We start from the raw sequence: 19,380 nt of genomic DNA, 5'->3' as shown, positions 1-19,380 counted from the left end.
GGACAGAGCTGTTGGAGGGAGATGGTAGCTAACAGCTGCCTTTCACTGGGGCTTTCTCCTGCAGTAAAGGTTACCAAGAGCTGCCAATGGGAGAAGTGCTTTCTGGGGGGCTGGGGTCATTCTTGCCTGACTGAAATGCCACCCCTGGGAACTCTGGCCTGGCTGCTCCTGCCTGGCCCCATGCTCCTCTCCCGGAGCGTAAGGGGCTCTCTGTGAGCCCCGCTCCATCCCTGAGCTCCCTAGGTCCTGGCACAAGGACAAGCAGGGGCTGTGACGGGCTGAGGCAAGGCTGGGGGCAGCGTGAGGACAGAGCCCACAGCGAGGGCTCCTGGGCAGCTGCTTTGCTGCAGGCCTCTGCCAAGGAGCTGCCATGCCAGGGATGGCCCAGCTACAAGGGTGCTTTCCCCTTGCCTGCCCCGGGGCCGCTCACCTCAGCAGCCCTGCCCTTGGCAGGCTAGTTTAGTGTTCGATAAATTCTTGCTCCTCTGGCCCTAAGGAGAGTCAAGACCCAGGCCAGTGCTTCAGCCAGCCTCTCCGGAGCTGCAGGCTCCTGTCCCCAGGGCCACATGGCCCCTTGCTGGGCTGCCCTCCCCTCGATGTGCTGCTCGGACTGGGACCTCTCCCTTTCCAGCCTGGCCTGGCTTCTCTGTGGAGCTGCAGGCTCCTGTCCCCAGGGCCACACGGCCCCGTGCTGGGCTGCCCTCCCCTCGATGCGCTGCTTGGACTGGGACCTCTCCCTTTCCAGCCTGGCCTGGCTTCTCTCCGGAGCTGCAGGCTCCTGTCCCCAGGGCCAACGGCCCTGTGCTGGGCTGCCCTCCCCTCGATGCGCTGCTCGGACTGGGACCTCTCCCTTTCCAGCCTGGCCTGGCTTCTCTCCGGAGCTGCAGGCTCCTGTCCCCAGGGCCAACGGCCCTGTGCTGGGCTGCCCTCCCCTCGATGTGCTGCTCGGACTGGGACCTCTCCCTTTCCAGCCTGGCCTGGCTTCTCTCTGGAGCTGCAGGCTCCTTTCCCATGGGCCACTCGGCCCCGTGCTGGGCTGCCCTCCCCTCGATGTGCTGCTCGGACTGGGACCTCTCCCTTTCCAGCCTGGCCTGGCTTCTCTCTGGAGCTGCAGGCTCCTGTCCCCAGGGCCACACGGCCCCGTGCTGGGCTGCCCTCCCCTCGATGCGCTGCTCGGACTGGGACCTCTCCCTTTCCAGCCTGGCCTGGCTTCTCTCCGGAGCTGCAGGCTCCTGTCCCCAGGGCCACATGGCCCCTTGCTGGGCTGCCCTCCCCTCGATGCGCTGCTCGGACTGGGACCTCTCCCTTTCCAGCCTGGCCTGGCTTCTCTCTTCGCGCCCCTGGAGATGGGGCACCATGGGAGTGGCTGGGACCAAGCCTGCTGATGTCAGATGGAGAAGGCGCCTCTCACTGCTCTGGCTTAGGCGCTTTCCTCTTGAGGGAGAAAGGGCAGAGGATCCCACAGGGCCGGGGGGGGGGGATTATTTTCACAAGTTTAAAAAAAACCCTTTATTTTATTAAAAAAAATAAAAATGTCCAAAATATCTCAGGGTCTTTGCTGGAAAGCTCTGTAAAATTCTGCACCACTGTCCACGTTTACAAAGAGGTAGGCACCCCACAGCCCCCTGCTGTGTGCACCGAGTCTCTGCAGGGGTCTCACGGGGGGGCCAGCTGGTGGGGCTGGAATCCGGAGGCAGATGACACCACAGGCTCCTCTTTGTGGTAGGGGGAATTGGGAGGGGGGTTGGGGGTGCAGGGCCAGTGGGGCACCGTGGGCAGAAGGGGGGGCGTGTGGCTGGCGTAGTGGCTGAGTGGGGTGGGCAGGTCAGTGGAGCGGGCGTGAGCCTGGAGCAGCAGCTCGTGCAGGGTCTCGCCCACCTGCACCAGGTTGTCGGAGATGAGGTGGAGGTGGGAGACAGTGTCGCTGGCCAGGCTCTCCAGCAGCACCTGCTGCTGCTGCGAGGTGTGGAGGATCTGCACCAGGAGCTGCTGCATGCTCTGCAGCAGGCTCACCACGCTGGGGCCTGCAACGAGACGGCACCAGGGTGAGCGTGCCGAGCCCCGCATCCCTCCCCCAGCAGCGCCAGGGGGCAGACCCCCCGCATCCCTCCCCCAGCAGCGCCAGGGGGCAACCCCCCCCGCATCCCTCCCCCAGCAGCGCCAGGGGGCAACCCCCCCGCATCCTTCCCTCAGCAGCGCCAGGGGGCAGATCCCCCGCATCCCTCCCCCAGCAGCGCCAGGGGGCAGACCCCCCGCATCCCTCCCCCAGCAGCGCCAGGGGGCAACCCCCCCCGCATCCCTCCCCCAGCAGCGCCAGGGGGCAACCCCCCCGCATCCTTCCCTCAGCAGCGCCAGGGGGCAGATCCCCCGCATCCCTCCCCCAGCAGCGCCAGGGGGCAGACCCCCCGCATCCCTCCCCCAGCAGCGCCAGGGGGCAACCCCCCCCGCATCCCTCCCCCAGCAGCGCCAGGGGGCAGACCCCCCGTATCCCTCCCCCAGCAGTGCCAGGGGGCAACCCCCCCACATCCCTCTCTCAGCAGCGCCAGGGGGCAGACCGCCCGCATCCCTCCCCCAGCAGTGCCACGGGGCAACTCCCCCCCTTATCCCTCCCCTAGCAGCGCCAGGGGGCAGACCCCCCGCATCCCTCCCTCAGCAGCGCCAGGGGGCAGACCGCCCGCATCCCTCCCCCAGCAGCGCCAGGGGGCAACCCCCCCCGCATCCCTCCCCCAGCAGCGCCAGGGGGCAGACGCCTGCCCGCATCCCTCCCCCCAGCAGCGCCAGGGGGCAGACCCCCCGCATCCCTCCCCCAGCAGCGCCAGGGGGCAACCCCCCCCGCATCCCTCCCCCAGCAGCGCCAGGGGGCAGACGCCTGCCCGCATCCCTCCCCCAGCAGCGCCAGGGGGCAGACCCCCCGCATCCCTCCCCCAGCAGCGCCAGGGGGCAACCCCCCCCCCGCATCCCTCCCCCAGCAGCGCCAGGGGGCAGAGGCCTGCCCGCATCCCTCCCCCAGCAGCGCCAGGGGGCAGACCCCCCACATCCCTCCCCCAGCAGCGCCAGGGGGCAGACCCCCCGCATCCCTCCCCCAGCAGCGCCAGGGGGCAACCCCCCCCGCATCCCTCCCCCAGCAGCGCCAGGGGGCAGACGCCTGCCCGCATCCCTCCCCCAGCAGCGCCAGGGGGCAGACCCCCCGCATCCCTCCCCCAGCAGTGCCAGGGGGCAACCCCGCCCCGCATCCTTCCCTCAGCAGCGCCAGGGGGCAGACCCCCCCGCATCCCTCACTCAGCAGCGCCAGGGGGCAGACCCCCCGCATCCCTCCCCCAGCAGTGCCACGGGGCAACTCCCCCCCCGCATCCCTCCCTCAGTAGCGCCAGGGGGCAACCCCCCCGCATCGCTCGCCCAGCAGCGCCATGGGGCAAGCCCCCCCACCAGCACCATGGGGCAGGGGGTAAGAAGCAGACTCCCATCCTGTTAACCCCAGGGGTTAGCACGCAGATTGCCATGCCTCTCCCTGACAACACTGAGGGGCAGCGTAGACAACCCCCCACTGCACCCCTCCCCACCAGCATCGAGGGTCCCTTCATCCAGATCCCAGGAGAAGGAGCAGCGCGGCCCAGCCCTGCTCCTGCAACAGGTGCGGCGGGGGGCTAGCAGGAGAAGTGCCCTGGGGGCAGGGACGGGGCTACAGCCCAGTCTTGGGGGCCTCTGGTTTGTGCCAGGGCAGTCAGCGCTCACAGTGATGCCAGGTCTCTACTAGACTGAGTCCCAGCCAACTCGCTGCACATGGGAATGGCCCTGGACAGTACCAAGCTGGCCAAACAGGAGCAAAGGGCCAGAGATGCCCGCTGGGGTGGGCACTGCACAGACAGTGGCTCCTAATTGCACGGCCGCTCAGGGCTCAGATGAACCAGCACCAGGTGCCCACAGGGCGTGGCCGGCTCAGGGCTGGGGTGGGGGCCAGTGGGATGGGCGTGGCAGGGGAACTGTACCTTGTAGGTCTGTAGCCGAGGACTGGTCACCCAGCACGGGGTGCTCACCGCCAGGTGTTGTCTCAGGTGAGCCCTGGTCTCCAACGGTGACTGGCAGCACCTGCTCCCCTGCCCCCTGCCCTGCGGGCGCCTGGCACGCCTCAGGAGAGTCTGTGCAGTTCGCAGAGAGAGCGCAAGCACCATTCCACATGGGGAGAGAGCAAGTCTCCCTTAGTCAGGCCCCCGACCCCTGCTCAACAAGCCCTCCTCCAGCCCCACTGACCCCAAGGCCACCTACTCACTAGCCAACAGCCACTGGCTCCAAAGCAGCCTCAGCCACTGGGTCTCACACAGTCACCCGCCGTGTGATCAGCCAGCCACGTGGCACCAAAGGGCCACCAAGTGCAGCTGCAAGGCGAAGGGCAGAGCCCAGCGGCTCACACAGCTCCAAGGCGCGCAGCCCTCACTAGCTGAGTCTGGCAGCCCCAAATCCCAGCTGAGCCACCACCAGCAAGTGGCCGCGGGCTCGACACCTAACCCCACCCCGGGTAGGAGCCAGATGCCAGGCGCCAGCCCCAGCACCCCGCCCAGCTGGAGCACATGGGGAGAAGCAGTGGGGTCTCTTACCAGCCTCCCGTTCCGCACTCTCCTGCTTCATGGGTGGGGAGGCAGCGAAGGCCGGGTGATAGTCTGCAAGGAGAGCAGAGGCTGTGTGTAAGAGGTGGTGCCGTCCCGGTCCCAGGTGTGAGCAAAAGATTGCGGAGCAGGCAGTGGTATACTTACCAAAGGTGGGGAGGGGAGCGAACGGGGGCCCGGCGTCTGCAACGAGAACTAGAACAGAATTAAGGTCATAGCACCCTCTACTCACAGAGCTGGGAGTTTACTGGGCAAAGGAGTGTAAAGAAAGTCTTACTTGGTACAGGAGAGGGAGCTGTCTGCACCTGGGATGCCTTGGCCATGTGAGCTGCTGGGAGAGATGAGACACCTGGCCTGAAGGGGGCTGCAGAGAGAACACAACCAGTACAGGGTCTGGAACCCTTGCTGCAGCCAGCCTTGCAGGCTGACGCCCTACTCACAGCTCCACAGACCCCTGCAGGGTCTCAAGCATTTTACAAGCTATATACAAAAGCAGGAGTCACTCACCCACCACTGTAATGCAGCCACCTCTGGGGTGGAACGTAGCAGCTGTTTAACAGCACACAGCAACGCTACACAACAGTTTAGGACAGGAAGTGAAGGAGAATCCCAAATCCACTTGAAACTGCAGGGGGAATTTAGGGAGACAGAATGTAATTATCCAATATGGAATCTAGCCGGGACAGCAGGGTTCATGCCCTGACTTGTGAGAAGTGTGGTGGGATCTTTAAGGGCCAAGACCTCTATGGTATGTCTCTTGCAAGGACTGTCTTGTTGCTCCAAGAGCACAGTGCCCCCTGTTGGAGCTCTGAGTCAGGCCAAACAACAGACATGGCACCACCATCATTTCCCAGCCCCAGACAGCTGGTCCTGGTGCCTCTGACGCGGGCGACCTGCTGCTCCATTCTAGGGAGCAGCTGCATGGTCTTCTTGTGACATGGACTCACCCTCCCCCATCTGATGTTACTACTCGGTTACTTACTACCCCCCTGGGGCCAGATCAAGCCAGCACCCCTTAAAGTGAAATGGCCCCATGTCCCGTTCCACACACCCCAGAGTCAGTCCCCCTCCCCCCCGGGGCAGCCTGGAGCCAGAGTCCTGAGCCAGGCAGGCCCCAAGGTTTCCATTCCCCGCTGTCCTGCTCCATAAGGCCGGGCTCCGTTTCCCAGGAGCCTGGCGGGCCGCGCGGTACTTACGGCTCCCCAGCTCGCTCTTGGTGCACTGCCCCAGTGCAGACGGTGGCCTGCTCGGGATTTCCGGGTGGAGGACATGCCCTGCACATGGGAAAAGAAAGGGCATCACAGTGCAGTGGGAGCAGGCTGGGAGGAAAGACCCATGCGGCATGACACACACATCTTCCAGGAGCAGCTGCGGGCTCCCAGGCAGCGCCCTGCCTGCTGGATCAGCACCACCTCTGAACACAAGAGCCAGTGAACCAGCCAAACAGAGCTACGGGCACCCTTCGCGGGGCGGGCCCCAGCCACACAGAGCAGCATGCTTGGCTCAGGGCCCACACTACCCAAATGAGCTAGAGCAAAGGGCCAGCACCGCAGGAGTGTGGGGTAGAGCACAGCAGGGGGACTGGCAGAACGGGTTGGGGGTGCAGGAGCCAAGAACATGCTTGGGGCTGGGGGGGGATGGCAGAGAGGGAACACCCTGTGGGGAGGGGAGGAACAAGAGCCCCTTCCCTGGCTTAGTATTACTGTCCCCTGCCCCTCAGGTGCTGGCACTGCTCCAGGACTGGGGCAGGACACAGCCCTGCTGCCCTATGGCATCCCCATGTCCCACCATGTCACAACGGGCAATGCCCCATCCCCCTGCCCCACGGGTACATGGTGAGGATGGACGCTGGGCCTCGAGCCGTGGCCTCTGCTTCCCGGGAGGTAACTTCACCAGCTCTGGAAAGAAAGGGTGGCTCAGCCCAGGGCAGGGAACGACTGAGCCAGCAAAGTCGCCTGGCAATGGAAACCGCAGCCAGGGAGTAACGGTCCTGCCGCACACCTGGCCCAGCGTCAACCTCCATTCTCAGCCTGTGCACGATGGCCCCAGGACACCCCCTGCCCCGGGACAGGAGAGACCGCAGCCCGGCACCTTGGAGATGCAGAGAGGCCATTCCTGCAGCGACCGTGGCTGCTAAGTGGCAGAAGGTTTTTAAGGCCCGGCTTGCTAAAGCCCTGGCTGGGATGATTTAGTTGGGAATTGGTCCTGCTTTGAGCAGGGGGTTGGACTAGATACCTCCTGAGGTCCCTTCCCAACCCTAATATTCTATGATTCTAAGGTCCCTAAAAGTGGGGGAGGCCACGGACACCAGAACCACGGCCCTGCCCCCATGCTGCCCCTTACCCCCGGCTCGCTCCTCTCCGCCCCATTCTCCTGCCACTTGCCTTTATGGCTGTTAAAAAGTGCGAGAGTCTTGGCCTCCCCGTTCCAGCACCCCTAACGCCCAGCAACAAGGGTCCGCTGGTAACACAGGGCCCGGGGCCCCCTACCTGGGAGGCGCCGCTCCCCAAAGACGGGTCGTCCTGCCGCCTTCCAGATCTTTTTCATGGTCTTGTAGTGCGGCGGCAAGCGTGGCGAGTGGCCGCCGGCCTGCCGGCAGGTCTCCCACTCCGAGTAGAAGGCCTGCTTGAGCGCCTTCCACTTGGAGCGGCACTGCGCCACGTTGCGGCTGTAGCCAGCAGCTGCCAGCCCCTGGGAGATCTCCCGCCACAGGGCCTCGTTGGGCCGAGACGTGGAGGCCATCAGGAGCGTCACCTCCCCGGAGCTCTTGATGAGAGCCAGGAGGCAGCTGATCTCTTGCTGGGTCCAGGCTCGTCCCCTGGGCATCGTTCACAGGCTGGGGGCTGGGTGCCAACCCTTGCGCTGCGCGGGGGTCCTCGGGAAGGGCACCTGCTGAGACAAGAGATGCCCTTCAGGCAGCTGGTGGGGAGAGCACAAGCCCTGCCCCAACCTCATCGCAGGGACCCCCCCTACTCCCATTGGATCCCCAGGCTGGCTGGGCCACTCCACCACAGGGACCCCTTCCCCCCACTGGATCCCCAGGCTGGCTGGGCCGCCCCGCCCCACCGCAGGGACCCCTTCCCCCCACTGGATCCCCAGGCTGGCTGGGCCACTCCACCGCAGGGACCCCTTCCCCCCACTGGATCCCCAGGCTGGCTAGGCCGCCCCACCGCAGGGACCCCTTCCCCCCACTGGATCCCCAGGCTGGCTGGGCCGCCCCACCGCAGGGACCCCTTCTCCCCACTGGATCCCTAGGCTGGCTGGGCCTCCCCACTGCAGTGACTGCCCCCCACTGGATCCCCAGGCTGGCTTGGCCGCCCCACTGCAGTGACTGCCCCCCACTGGAGTCCCAGGCTGGCTGAGCCGCCCCACCGCAGGGACCCCTTTCCCCCCCCACTGGATCCCCAGGCTGGCTGGGCTGCCCCACCGTAGGGTCCCAGCCCCCTCCGGGACACCCCATTGCCCCCTAGGCCACAGTACACGGGTGGCTGGGATGCTCTATGATAGGGCCCTGACCCCCCTGAACTGACCCATCGCAAGGACCAGGACCGAACCCCCAGGCTGCCCCATCGCACGGATCCACCCCAGCTCCCAGGCTGCCCCATTGCCGAGACCTGGCCCCAGCCCCGACCCCCGGGCTGTCCTATCGCAGGGACCCGGCCCCGATCCTCGACCCCCGGGCTGCCCCATCGCACGGACCCGGCCCCGACCCCCAGGCTGCCCCATCGCACGGATCCACCCCAGCTCCCAGGCTGCCCCATTGCCGAGACCTGGCCCCAGCCCCGACCCCCGGGCTGCCCCATCGCACGGACCCGGCCCCGACCCCCAGGCTGCCCCATCGCACGGATCCATTCCAGCTCCCAGGCTGCCCCATTGCCGAGACCTGGCCCCAGCCCCGACCCCCGGGCTGTCCTATCGCAGGGACCCGGCCCCGATCCCCAGGCTGCCCCATCGCAGGGATCCACCCCCGCTCCCGGGCTGCCCCATTGCAGGGACCCGCCCCGCACCCGAGCGCCGCCCGCGGAGCCCACCGCAGCCGCCGGCCGGGCCCGCAGCCCGGGGCGCCACCGACCTCCCGGCCGGCCCCCGCTCCGGCTCCGCCGCTCGCCCCGGGCACCGAGCATGTGCGCCCGGCGCGGCCCGAGCGCGGGGCGCTGGGAAACGTAGTCCCGGGGCGGCCCCGGCCGGTGGGTCCTGCCCCGCCCCGCCATCCCCCCACAGCCGGGGGCGGAGAGAGCTGGGCTCGGGAGGCGGGACGGTGGGGGCGGACAGGCGGACAGGGGGACAGGTAGATAAGGGGCAGACGGATGGATAGATAGATACAGGGACAGACAGATTTGGGAATGGGCGGACTGATGGACGGGGACAGACAGATTTGGGACTGGGCGGACTGATGGACGGGGGCAGACAGATTTGGGAATGGCCAGATGGCGGAGAGTGAGGGAGAGATGGATGGATGGATGGATGGATATACACGGGGACGGCACAATGGATTGATAGCTACATACACTGGGAGGTGGCTAGACATGGGGATCAATGGGTGGATGGATAGGAGACAAACAGATGGGGGGGGGTGGATGGATAGAAAGGGGGATTGGCAGCTGGTGGAGCAAGAGATGAATGGAAATAGGGGGATGGAGAGGTGGCTGGCTGGATCGATTGACAGGTGTATGCGGGGGGGGATGGCTGGATCTGGGGGTGGCTGGATGAACTGAGAGCTGTGTCGGGGTGGATGGATGTGGGGATGGCTGGATGAACTGGTAGCTGTGTCGGGGGGGGTGGATGGATGTGGGGGTGGCTGGATGAACTGGTAGCTGTGTCGGGGTGGATGGATGTGGGGATGGCTGGATGAACTGGTGGCTGTGTCGGGGGGGTGGATGGATGTGGGGGTGGCTGGATGAACTGGTAGCTGTGTCGGGGGGGTGGATGGATGTGGGGATGGCTGGATGAACTGGTAGCTGTGTCAGGGGGATGGATGGATGTGGGGATGGTTCGATGAACTGGTAGCTGTGTCGGGGGGGTGGATGGATGTGGGGATGGCTGGATGAACTGGTAGCTGTGTCGGGGGGATGGATGGATGTGGGGATGGCTGGATGAACTGGTAGCTGTGTCGGGGGGTGGATGGATGTGGGGATGGCTGGATGAACTGGTAGCTGTGTCTGGGGGATGGCTGGATGTGGGGATGGTTGGATGAACTGGTAGCTGCGTCGGGGGGGTGGATGGATGTGGGGATGGCTGGATGAACTGGTAGCTGTGTCGGGGGGATGGATGGATGTGGGGATGGGTGGATGAACTGGTAGCTGTGTCGGGGGGATGGATGGATGTGGGGATGGATGGATGAACTGGTAGCTGTGTCTGGGGGATGGATGGATGTGGGGATGGCTGGATGAACTGAGAGCTGTGTCTGGGGGATGGCTGGATGTGGGGATGGCTGGATGAACTGGTAGCTGTGTCGGGGGGATGGATGGATGTGGGGATGGCTGGATGAACTGGTAGCTGTGTCGGGGGGGTGGATGGATGTGGGGATGGTTGGATGAACTGGTAGCTGTGTCGGGGGACGGATGGATGTGGGGATAGCTGGATGAACTGGTAGCTGTGTCGGGGGGACGGATGGATGTGGGGATGGCTGGATGAACTGGTAGCTGTGTCGGGGGATGGATGGATGTGGGGATGGCTGGATGAACTGGTAGCTGTGTCGGGGGGATGGATGGATGTGGGGGTGGCTGGATGAACTGGTAGCTGTGTCGGGGGGTGGATGAATGTGGGGATGGCTGGATGAACTGGTAGCTGTGTCGGGGGAGTGGATGGATGTGGGGATGGCTGGATGAACTGGTAGCTGTGTCGGGGGGGTGGATGGATGTGGGGATGGCTGGATGAACTGGTGGCTGTGTCGGGGGGGGTGGATGGATGTGGGGATGGCTGGATGAACTGGTAGCTGTGTCGGGGGGGGTGGATGGATGTGGGGATGGCTGGATGAACTGGTGGCTGTGTCAGGGGGGTGGATGGATGTGGGGATGGCTGGATGAACTGGTAGCTGTGTCGGGGGGATGGATGGATGTGGGGATGGCTGGATGAACTGGTAGCTGTGTCCGGGGGGATTGCTGGATGTGGGGATGGCTGGATGAACTGGTAGCTGTGTCGGGGGAATGGATGCATGTGGGGATGGCTGGATGAACTGGTAGCTGTGTCGGGGGGGTGGATGGATGTGGGGGTGGCTGGATGAACTGAGAGCTGTTTCGGGGGGATGGCTGGATGTGGGGATGGCTGGATGAACTGGTAGCTGTGTTGGGGGGACGGATGGATGTGGGGATGGCTGGATGAACTGGTAGCTGTGTCGGGGGGACGGATGGATGTGGGGATGGCTGGATGAACTGAGAGCTGTGGGGATGGCGAGGCGGCTGGCTGGATCGATAGATGGATGGATGTGGGGATGGATGGATGAACTGGTAGCTGTGTCGGGGGGGGGGGATGGATGTGGGGATGGATGGATGAACTGGTAGCTGTGTCGGGGGGGGTGGATGGATGTGGGGATGGCTGGATGAACTGGTAGCTGTGTCGGGGGGATGGATGGATGTGGGGATGGCTGGATGAACTGGTAGCTGTGTCGGGGGGGTGGATGGATGTGGGGATGGCTGGATGAACTGGTAGCTGTGTCGGGGGGTGGCTGGATCTGGGGGTGGCTGGATGAACTGGTAGCTGTGTCGGGGGGACGGATGGATGTGGGGATGGCTGGATGAACTGAGAGCTGTGTTTGGGGGGACGTAGAGCTGTGGGGATGGCGAGGCGGCTGGCTGGATCGATAGATGGATGGATGTGGGGATGGCTGGATGAACTGGTAGCTGTGTCGGGGGGGTGGATGGATGTGGGGATGGCTGGATGAACTGAGAGCTGTGTCGGGGGGGTGGATGGATGTGGGGATGGCTGGATGAACTGGTAGCTGTGTCGGGGGGGGTGGATGGATGTGGGGATGGCTGGATGAACTGGTAGCTGTGTCGGGGGGGTGGATGGATGTGGGGATGGCTGGATGAACTGGTAGCTGTGTCGGGGGGACGGATGGATGTGGGGATGGCTGGATGAACTGGTAGCTGTGTCGGGGGGGTGGATGGATGTGGGGATGGCTGGATGAACTGGCAGCTGTGTCGGGGGGACGGATGGATGTGGGGATGGCTGGATGAACTGGTAGCTGTGTCGGGGGGACGGATGGATGTGGGGATGGCTGGATGAACTGGTAGCTGTGTCGGGGGGATGGATGGATGTGGGGATGGCTGGATGAACTGGTAGCTGTGTCGGGGGGGTGGATGGATGTGGGGATGGCTGGATGAACTGGTAGCTGTGTCGGGGGACGGATGGATGTGGGGATGGCTGGATGAACTGAGAGCTGTGTCGGGGGGGTGGATGGATGTGGGGATGGCTGGATGAACTGGCAGCTGTGTCGGGGGGGTGGATGGATGTGGGGATGGCTGGATGAACTGGTAGCTGTGTCGGGGGGACGGATGGATGTGGGGATGGCTGGATGAACTGGTAGCTGTGTCGGGGGGGTGGATGGATGTGGGGATGGCTGGATGAACTGGCAGCTGTGTCGGGGGACGGATGGATGTGGGGATGGCTGGATGAACTGGTAGCTGTGTCGGGGGGACGGATGGATGTGGGGATGGCTGGATGAACTGGTAGCTGTGTCGGGGGGGTGGATGGATGTGGGGATGGCTGGATGAACTGAGAGCTGTGTCGGGGTGGATGGATGTGGGGGTGGCTGGATGAACTGGTAGCTGTGTCGGGGGGGTGGATGGATGTGGGGATGGCTGGATGAACTGGTAGCTGTGTCGGGGGGACGGATGGATGTGGGGATGGCTGGATGAACTGAGAGCTGTGTCGGGGGGGTGGATGGATGTGGGGATGGCTGGATGAACTGGCAGCTGTGTCGGGGGGGGTGGATGGATGTGGGGATGGCTGGATGAACTGGTAGCTGTGTCGGGGGGACGGATGGATGTGGGGATGGCTGGATGAACTGGTAGCTGTGTCGGGGGGGTGGATGGATGTGGGGATGGCTGGATGAACTGGTAGCTGTGTCGGGGGGGTGGATGGATGTGGGGATGGCTGGATGAACTGGCAGCTGTGTCGGGGGGACGGATGGATGTGGGGATGGCTGGATGAACTGGTAGCTGTGTCGGGGGGACGGATGGATGTGGGGATGGCTGGATGAACTGGTAGCTGTGTCGGGGGGACGGATGGATGTGGGGATGGCTGGATGAACTGAGAGCTGTGTCGGGGGGACGGATGGATGTGGGGATGGCTGGATGAACTGGTAGCTGTGTCGGGGGGACGGATGGATGTGGGGATGGCTGGATGAACTGAGAGCTGTGTCTGGGGGGACGTAGAGCTGTGGGGATGGCGAGGCGGCTGGCTGGATCGATAGATGGATGGATGTGGGGATGGCTGGATGAACTGGTAGCTGTGTCGGGGGGATGGATGGATGTGGGGATGGCTGGATGAACTGGTAGCTGTGTCGGGGGGTGGATGGATGTGGGGATGGCTGGATGAACTGGTAGCTGTGTCGGGGGGTGGATGGATGTGGGGATGGCTGGATGAACTGGTAGCTGTGTCGGGGGGTGGATGGATGTGGGGATGGCTGGATGAACTGGTAGCTGTGTCGGGGGATGGATGGATGTGGGGATGGCTGGATGAACTGGTAGCTGTGTCGGGGGGGTGGATGGATCTGGGGGTGGCTGGATGAACTGAGAGCTGTGTCTGGGGGGACGTAGAGCTGTGGGGATGGCGAGGCGGCTGGCTGGATCGATAGATGGATGGATGTGGGGATGGCTGGATGGACAGGGAGGTGGGTGTATATGGGGATGGATGATAAAGTGAAGCAGGGAGAGCGGAGGGATCTGGTCTCTAGGGCAACAATCTTTTCCCTTCTCTGAAGCCAGTTCTTGGGTGGGTACTTGGAGGCAGTGGGTCTCTGCAATGCACTTCTGGCCCTCTGCAGTGGGAGCTCAGAGAAGGGGGCTGGCATTGCCACTCACCCCCTGCATGTTCCTCTGCACCCCACTTTTTTAACACAAGGGAGCATTTGCCCCTTTACTCTTCCCAACTGATCAAATACACACTTCTGCCAAAACATTTGGGACGGCCGGGACGGGGCTTAAAAAAGAGACTATCCTGGCCAAAAGGGATGTATGATCACCCTCTGTAGCTGGGGCCCCCCAGGCCCGGGGTGAGGGTGAGGGTAGGCTGGGGGGAAGTAAGGGCTGTAGCTGGGCCCCGTACAGGCCTGGGGTGGTAAGGGGGGTCAGGGCTGTAGCTGGGCCCCTCACAGGCCCCGGGGGGGGGGGGTCCAAGGCTGTAGCTGGGCCCCGCACAGGCCCCGGGGGGGGGTCAAGGCTGTAGCTGGGCCCCGCACAGGCCCCGGGGGGGGGGTAAAGGCTGTAGCTGGGCCCCGCACAGGCCCCGGGGGCGGGGGGTAAAGGCTGTAGCTGGGCCCTGCACAGGCCGCGGGGGGGGGGGGGGGGGGGTAAAGGCTGTAGCTGGGCCCCGCACAGGCCCCGGGGGGGGGTAAAGGCTGTAGCTAGGCCCCGCACAGGCCGCGGGGGGGGGGGGGGGGTAAAGGCTGTAGCTGGGCCCCGCAACAGGCCCCGGGGGGGGGGTAAAGGCTGTAGCTGGGTCCCGCACAGGCCCCGGGGGGGGGTAAAGGCTGTAGCTAGGCCCCACACAGGCCCCGGGGAGGGTGGGGTAAAGGCTGTAGCTGGGCCCCGCACAGGCCCCGGGGGGGGTCAAGGCTGTAGCTGGGCCCCGCACAGGCCCCGGGGGGGGGGTCAAGGCTGTAGCTGGGCCCCGCACAGGCCCCGGGGGGGGTCAAGGCTGTAGCTGGGCCCCGCACAGGCCCCGGGGGGGGGTCAAGGCTGTAGCTGGGCCCCGCACAGGCCCCGGGGGGGGGTCAAGGCTGTAGCTGGGTCCCGCACAGGCCCCGGGGGGGTAAAGGCTGTAGCTGGGCCCCACACAGGCCGCGGGGGGGGTAAAGGCTGTAGCTGGGCCCCGCGCAGGCCCCGGGGGGGGGGTAAAGGCTGTAGCTGGGCCCCGCGCAGGCCCCGGGGGGGGTCAAGGCTGTAGCTGGGCCCCGCACAGGCCCCGGGGGGGGGTAAAGGCTGTAGCTGGGCCCCGCACAGGCCCCGGGGGGGGGGTAAAGGCTGTAGCTGGGCCCCGCGCAGGCCCGGGGGGGTGGTAAAGGCTGTAGCTGGGCCCCGCACAGGCCCCGGGGGGGGGGTAAAGGCTGTAGCTGGGCCCCGCACAGGACCTGGGGGGGGTCAAGGCTGTAGCTGGGCCCCGCACAGGCCCCGGGGGGGGTAAAGGCTGTAGCTGGGCCCCGCACAGGCCCCGGGGGGGGGGTAATGGCTGTAGCTGGGCCCCGCACAGGCCCTGGGGGGGGTCAAGGCTGTAGCTGGGCCCCGCACAGGCCCTGGGGGGGGTCAAGGCTGTAGCTGGGCCCCGCACAGGCCCCGGGGGGGGGGGCGGTAAAGGCTGTAGCTGGGCCCCGCGCAGGCCCCGGGGGGGGGTAAAGGCTGTAGCTGGGCCCCGCACAGGCCCCGGGGGGGGTCAAGGCTGTAGCTGGGCCCCACGCAGGCCCCGGGGGGGCGGTAAAGGCTGTAGCTGGGCCCCGCGCAGGCCCCGGGGGGGCGGTAAAGGCTGTAGCTGGGCCCCGCACAGGCCCTGGGGGGGGTCAAGGCTGTAGCTGGGCCCCGCACAGGCTCCGGGGGGGCAGGGGGGGTTGTTTACACAGGGTTTCCCTGGGGGTGGCAGTTGCAGTCAGGCTCCCTCTGCCCCGGGCCCCGGTGTCTGGTTCAGACACAGCCTCAGCCTTTGTTCCAACCACAGGTCACGGGCCACGGAGCAGCAGAGACGCTGGACCACAGCGAGACACCTGGGACGGGCACTTCGGGACCTGCCCGTGGGGGCAGGGCCACGCCGGGGCTCCCTTGCCAGGGCCGGGCCGGGCACAGAGCCCCAATGGGCAGGGCAGAGCTGAGCCAGGTTCCCCTCGTCAGGGCCGGGCACAGGGCCCCAATGGGCAGGGCAAGGCTGAGCCGGGCTCCCCTCGCCAGGGCCGGGCACAGGGCCCTGATGGGCAGAGCTGAGCCGGGCTCCCCTCGCCAGGGCCGGGCACAGGGCCCCGATGGGCAGAGCTGAGCCGGGCTCCCCTCGCCAGGGCCGGGCACAGAGCCCCAATGGGCAGGGCAGGGCTGAGCCGGGCTCCCCTCGCCAGGGCTGGGCACAGAGCCCCAATGGGCAGGGCAGGGCTGAGCCGGGCTCCCCTCGCCAGGGCTGGGCACAGGGCCCCAATGGGCAGGGCAGAGCTGAGCCGGGCTCCCCTCGCCAGGGCTGGGCACAGGGCCCTGATGGGCAGGGCTGAGCAGGGCTCCCCTCGCCAGGGCCGGGCACATAGACCTGATGGGCACGGCTGAGCCGGGCTCCCCTCGCCAGGGCCGGGCAGAGTGCCCCAACGGGCAGGGCAGAGCTGAGCCGGGCTCCCCTCACCAGGGCCGGGCACAGGGCCCTGATGGGCAGGGCTGAGCCGGGCTCCCCTCGCCAGGGACGGGCACAGGGCCCCAATGGGCAGGGCAAAGCTGAGCTGGGCTCCCCTTGCCAGGGCCGGGCACAGGGCCCTGATGGGCAGAGCTGAGCCGAGCTACCCTCGCCAGGGACAGGCACAGGGCCCCAATGGGCAGGGCAGAGCTGAGCCGGGCTCCCCTCGCCAGGGCCGGGCACAGGGCCCCGATGGGCAGAGCTGAGCTGGGCTCCCCTCGCCAGGGCCGGGCACAGGGCCCTGATGGGCAGGGCTGAGCCGGGCTCCCCTCACCAGGGCCGGGCACAGGGCTCTGATGGGCAGAGCTGAGCCGGGCTCCCCTCTCCAGGGACAGGCACAGGGCCCCAATGGGCAGAGCTGAGCTGGGCACCCCTCGCCAGGGCCGGGCACAGGGCCCTGATGGGCAGGGCAGAAATGAGCCGGGCTCCCCTCGCCAGGGCTGGGCCCAGGGCCCTAATGGGCAGGGCTGAGCCGGGCTCCCCTCGCCAGGGCTGGGCACAGGGCCCCGATGGGCAGGGCTGAGCCGGGCTCCCCTCGCCAGGGCTGGGCACAGTGCCCCAATGGGCAGGGCTGAGCCGGGCTCCCCTCGCCAGGGCTGGGCACAGGGCCCTGATGGGCAGAGCTGAGCCGGGCTCCCCTCGCCAGGGCTGGGCACAGGGCCCTGATGGGCAGGGCTGAGCCAGGCTCTCCTCGCCAGTGCCGGGCACAGGGCCCTGATGGGCAGGGCTGAGCCGGGCTCCCCTCGCCAGGGCCGGGCAGAGTGCCCCAACGGGCAGGGCAGAGCTGAGCCGGGCTCCCCTCACCAGGGCCGGGCACAGGGCCCTGATGGGCAGGGCAAAGCTGAGCTGGGCTCCCCTTGCCAGGGCCGGGCACTGGGCCCTGATGGGCAGAGCTGAGCCGGGCTCCCCTCGCCAGGGACAGGCACAGGGCCCCAATGGGCAGGGCAGAGCTGAGCCGGGCTCCCCTCGCCAGGGACGGGCACAGGGCCCCAATGGGCAGGGCAAAGCTGAGCTGGGCTCCCCTTGCCAGGGCCGGGCACAGGGCCCTGATGGGCAGAGCTGAGCCGGGCTCCCCTCGCCAGGGACAGGCACAGGGCCCCAATGGGCAGGGCAGAGCTGAGCCGGGCTCCCCTCGCCAGGGCTGGGCACAGTGCCCCAATGGGCAGAGCTGAGCCGGGCTCCCCTCGCCAGGGCCGGGCACAGAGCCCCGATGGGCAGAGCTGAGCCGGGCTCCCCTCGCCAGGGCCGGGCACAGGGCCCTGATGGGCAGGGCTGAGCCGGGCTCCCCTCGCCAGGGCCGGGCACAGGGCCCCGATGGGCAGAGCTGAGCCGGGCTCCCCTCGCCAGGGCCGGGCACAGGACCCTGATGGGCAGGGCAGAGCTGAGCCGGGCTCCCCTCACCAGGGCTGGGCACAGGGCTCTGATGGGTAGGGCTGAGCCGGGCTCCCCTCGCCAGGGCCGGGCACATAGCCCTGATGGGCACGGCTGAGCCGGGCTCCCCTCGCCAGGGCCGGGCAGAGTGCCCCAACGGGCAGGGCAGAGCTGAGTCGGGCTCCCCTCGCCAGGGCCGGGCACAGGGCCCTGATGGGCAGAGCTGAGCCGGGCTCCCCTCGCCAGGGCCGGGCACAGGGCCCTGATGGGCAGAGCTGAGCCGGGCTCCCCTCGCCAGGGCTGGGCACAGAGCCTCGATGGGCAGAGCTGAGCCGGGCTCCCCTCGCCAGGGCCGGGCACAGGGCCCTGATGGGCAGGGCTGAGCCGGGCTCCCCTCGCCAGGGCCGGGCACAGGGCCCTGATGGTTAGAGCTGAGCCGGGCTCCCCTCGCCAGGGCCGGGCACAGGACCCTGATGGGCAGGGCTGAGCCAGGCTCCCCTCGCCAGGGCCGGGCACAGGGCCCTGATGGGCAGGGCTGAGCCGGGCTCCCCTCACCAGGGCCGGGCACAGGGCCCCAATGGGCAGGGCAAAGCTGAGCTGGGCTCCCCTTGCCAGGGCCGGGCACAGGGCCCCAATGGGCAGAGCTGAGCCGGGCTCCCCTCGCCAGGGCCGGGCACAGGGCCCTGATGGGCAGGGCAGAACTGAGCCGGGCTCCCCTCGCCAGGGCTGGGCACAGGGCCCTGATGGGCAGGGCTGAGCCGGGCTCCCCTCGCCAGGGCTGGGCACAGTGCCCCAATGGGCAGGGCTGAGCCGGGCTCCCCTCGCCAGTGCCGGGCACAGAGCCCTGATGGGCAGGGCTGAGCCGGGCTCCCCTCGCCAGGGCTGGGCACAGGGCCCTGATGGGCAGAGCTGAGCCGGGCTCCCCTCGCCAGTGCCGGGCACAGGGCCCTGATGGGCAGGGCTGAGCCGGGCTCCCCTCGCCAGGGCCGGGCAGAGTGCCCCAACGGGCAGGGCAGAGCTGAGCCGGGCTCCCCTCACCAGGGCCGGGGACAGGGCCCTGATGGGCAGGGCTGAGCCGGGCTCCCCTCGCCAGGGACGGGCACAGGGCCCCAATGGGCAGGGCAAAGCTGAGCTGGGCTCCCCTTGCCAGGGCCGGGCACAGGGCCCTGATGGGCAGAGCTGAGCCGGGCTCCCCTCGCCAGGGACAGGCACAGGGCCCCAATGGGCAGAGCTGAGCCGGGCTCCCCTCACCAGGGCCGGGCACAGGGCCCTGATGGGCAGGGCTGAGCCGGGCTCCCCTCGCCAGGGACGGGCACAGGGCTCCAATGGGCAGGGCAAAGCTGAGCTGGGCTCCCCTTGCCAGGGCCGGGCACAGGGCCCTGATGGGCAGAGCTGAGCCGGGCTCCCCTCGCCAGGGCTGGGCACAGGGCCCTGATGGGCAGAGCTGAGCCGGGCTCCCCTCGCCAGGGCCGGGCACAGAGCCCCGATGGGCAGAGCTGAGCCGGGCTCTCCTCGCCAGGGCCGGGCACAGGGCCCTGATGGGCAGGGGTGAGCCGGGCTCCCCTCGCCAGGGCCGGGCACAGGGCCCTGATGGGCAGAGCTGAGCCGGGCTCCCCTCGCCAGGGCCGGGCACAGGACCCTGATGGGCAGGGCAGAGCTGAGCCGGGCTCCCCTCACCAGGGCTGGGCACAGGGCTCTGATGGGTAGGGCTGAGCCGGGCTCCCCTCGCCAGGGCCGGGCACATAGCCCTGATGGGCACGGCTGAGCCGGGCTCCCCTCGCCAGGGCCGGGCAGAGTGCCCCAACGGGCAGGGCAGAGCTGAGCCGGGCTC

At 67.4% G+C, this 19,380-nt stretch overlaps 1 protein-coding gene across 5 annotated transcripts; it reads right to left on the bottom strand.

Moving 5' to 3' along the window:
- Positions 1-1,570: 1,570 nt before the first annotated feature.
- LOC115653568 lies at positions 1,571-8,704 on the bottom strand. Of its 5 annotated transcripts, none has more exons than XM_030566996.1 (8): positions 8,674-8,704; positions 7,091-7,490; positions 5,798-5,875; positions 4,879-4,929; positions 4,749-4,796; positions 4,593-4,655; positions 3,987-4,136; positions 1,571-2,024 (listed from the first exon to the last, which is right to left on the bottom strand). In XM_030566996.1, the coding sequence occupies exons 2-8, from the start codon at positions 7,425-7,427 to the stop codon at positions 1,657-1,659; spliced, it is 1,095 nt and encodes a 364-aa protein (XP_030422856.1). In that variant the 5' UTR covers positions 7,428-7,490; positions 8,674-8,704; the 3' UTR covers positions 1,571-1,656. The 5 variants fall into 5 exon arrangements, with proteins under 5 accessions (XP_030422856.1, XP_030422854.1, XP_030422858.1 ...); XM_030566994.1 differs by having other exon boundaries at positions 7,091-7,493; positions 8,674-8,700; XM_030566998.1 differs by having other exon boundaries at positions 4,749-4,784; positions 7,091-7,493; positions 8,674-8,700.
- Between the last annotated feature and the right edge of the window lie 10,676 nt (positions 8,705-19,380).

The sequence above is a fragment of the Gopherus evgoodei genome, chromosome 6 (genome assembly GCF_007399415.2).
Source record: "Gopherus evgoodei ecotype Sinaloan lineage chromosome 6, rGopEvg1_v1.p, whole genome shotgun sequence".
NCBI lineage: Eukaryota > Metazoa > Chordata > Testudines > Testudinidae > Gopherus > Gopherus evgoodei.
The sequence above is the reverse complement of the archived record's forward strand: the minus strand, read 5'-3'. Positions and strand labels throughout refer to the sequence as shown.

Coding starts and splice junctions, on each gene's coding strand:
- LOC115653568 (XM_030566996.1), bottom strand. CDS start 7,427: ATGCCCAGGGGACGAGCCTGGACCCAGCAAGAGATCAGCTGCCTCCTG. Junction 5,876..7,090: donor TGGGGAGCGGCGCCTCCCAG/GTAGGGGGCCCC, acceptor TCCCATGTGCAG/GGCATGTCCTCCACCCGGAA. Junction 4,656..4,748: donor CGCTCCCCTCCCCACCTTTG/GTAAGTATACCA, acceptor CTCTCCTTGCAG/ACTATCACCCGGCCTTCGCT.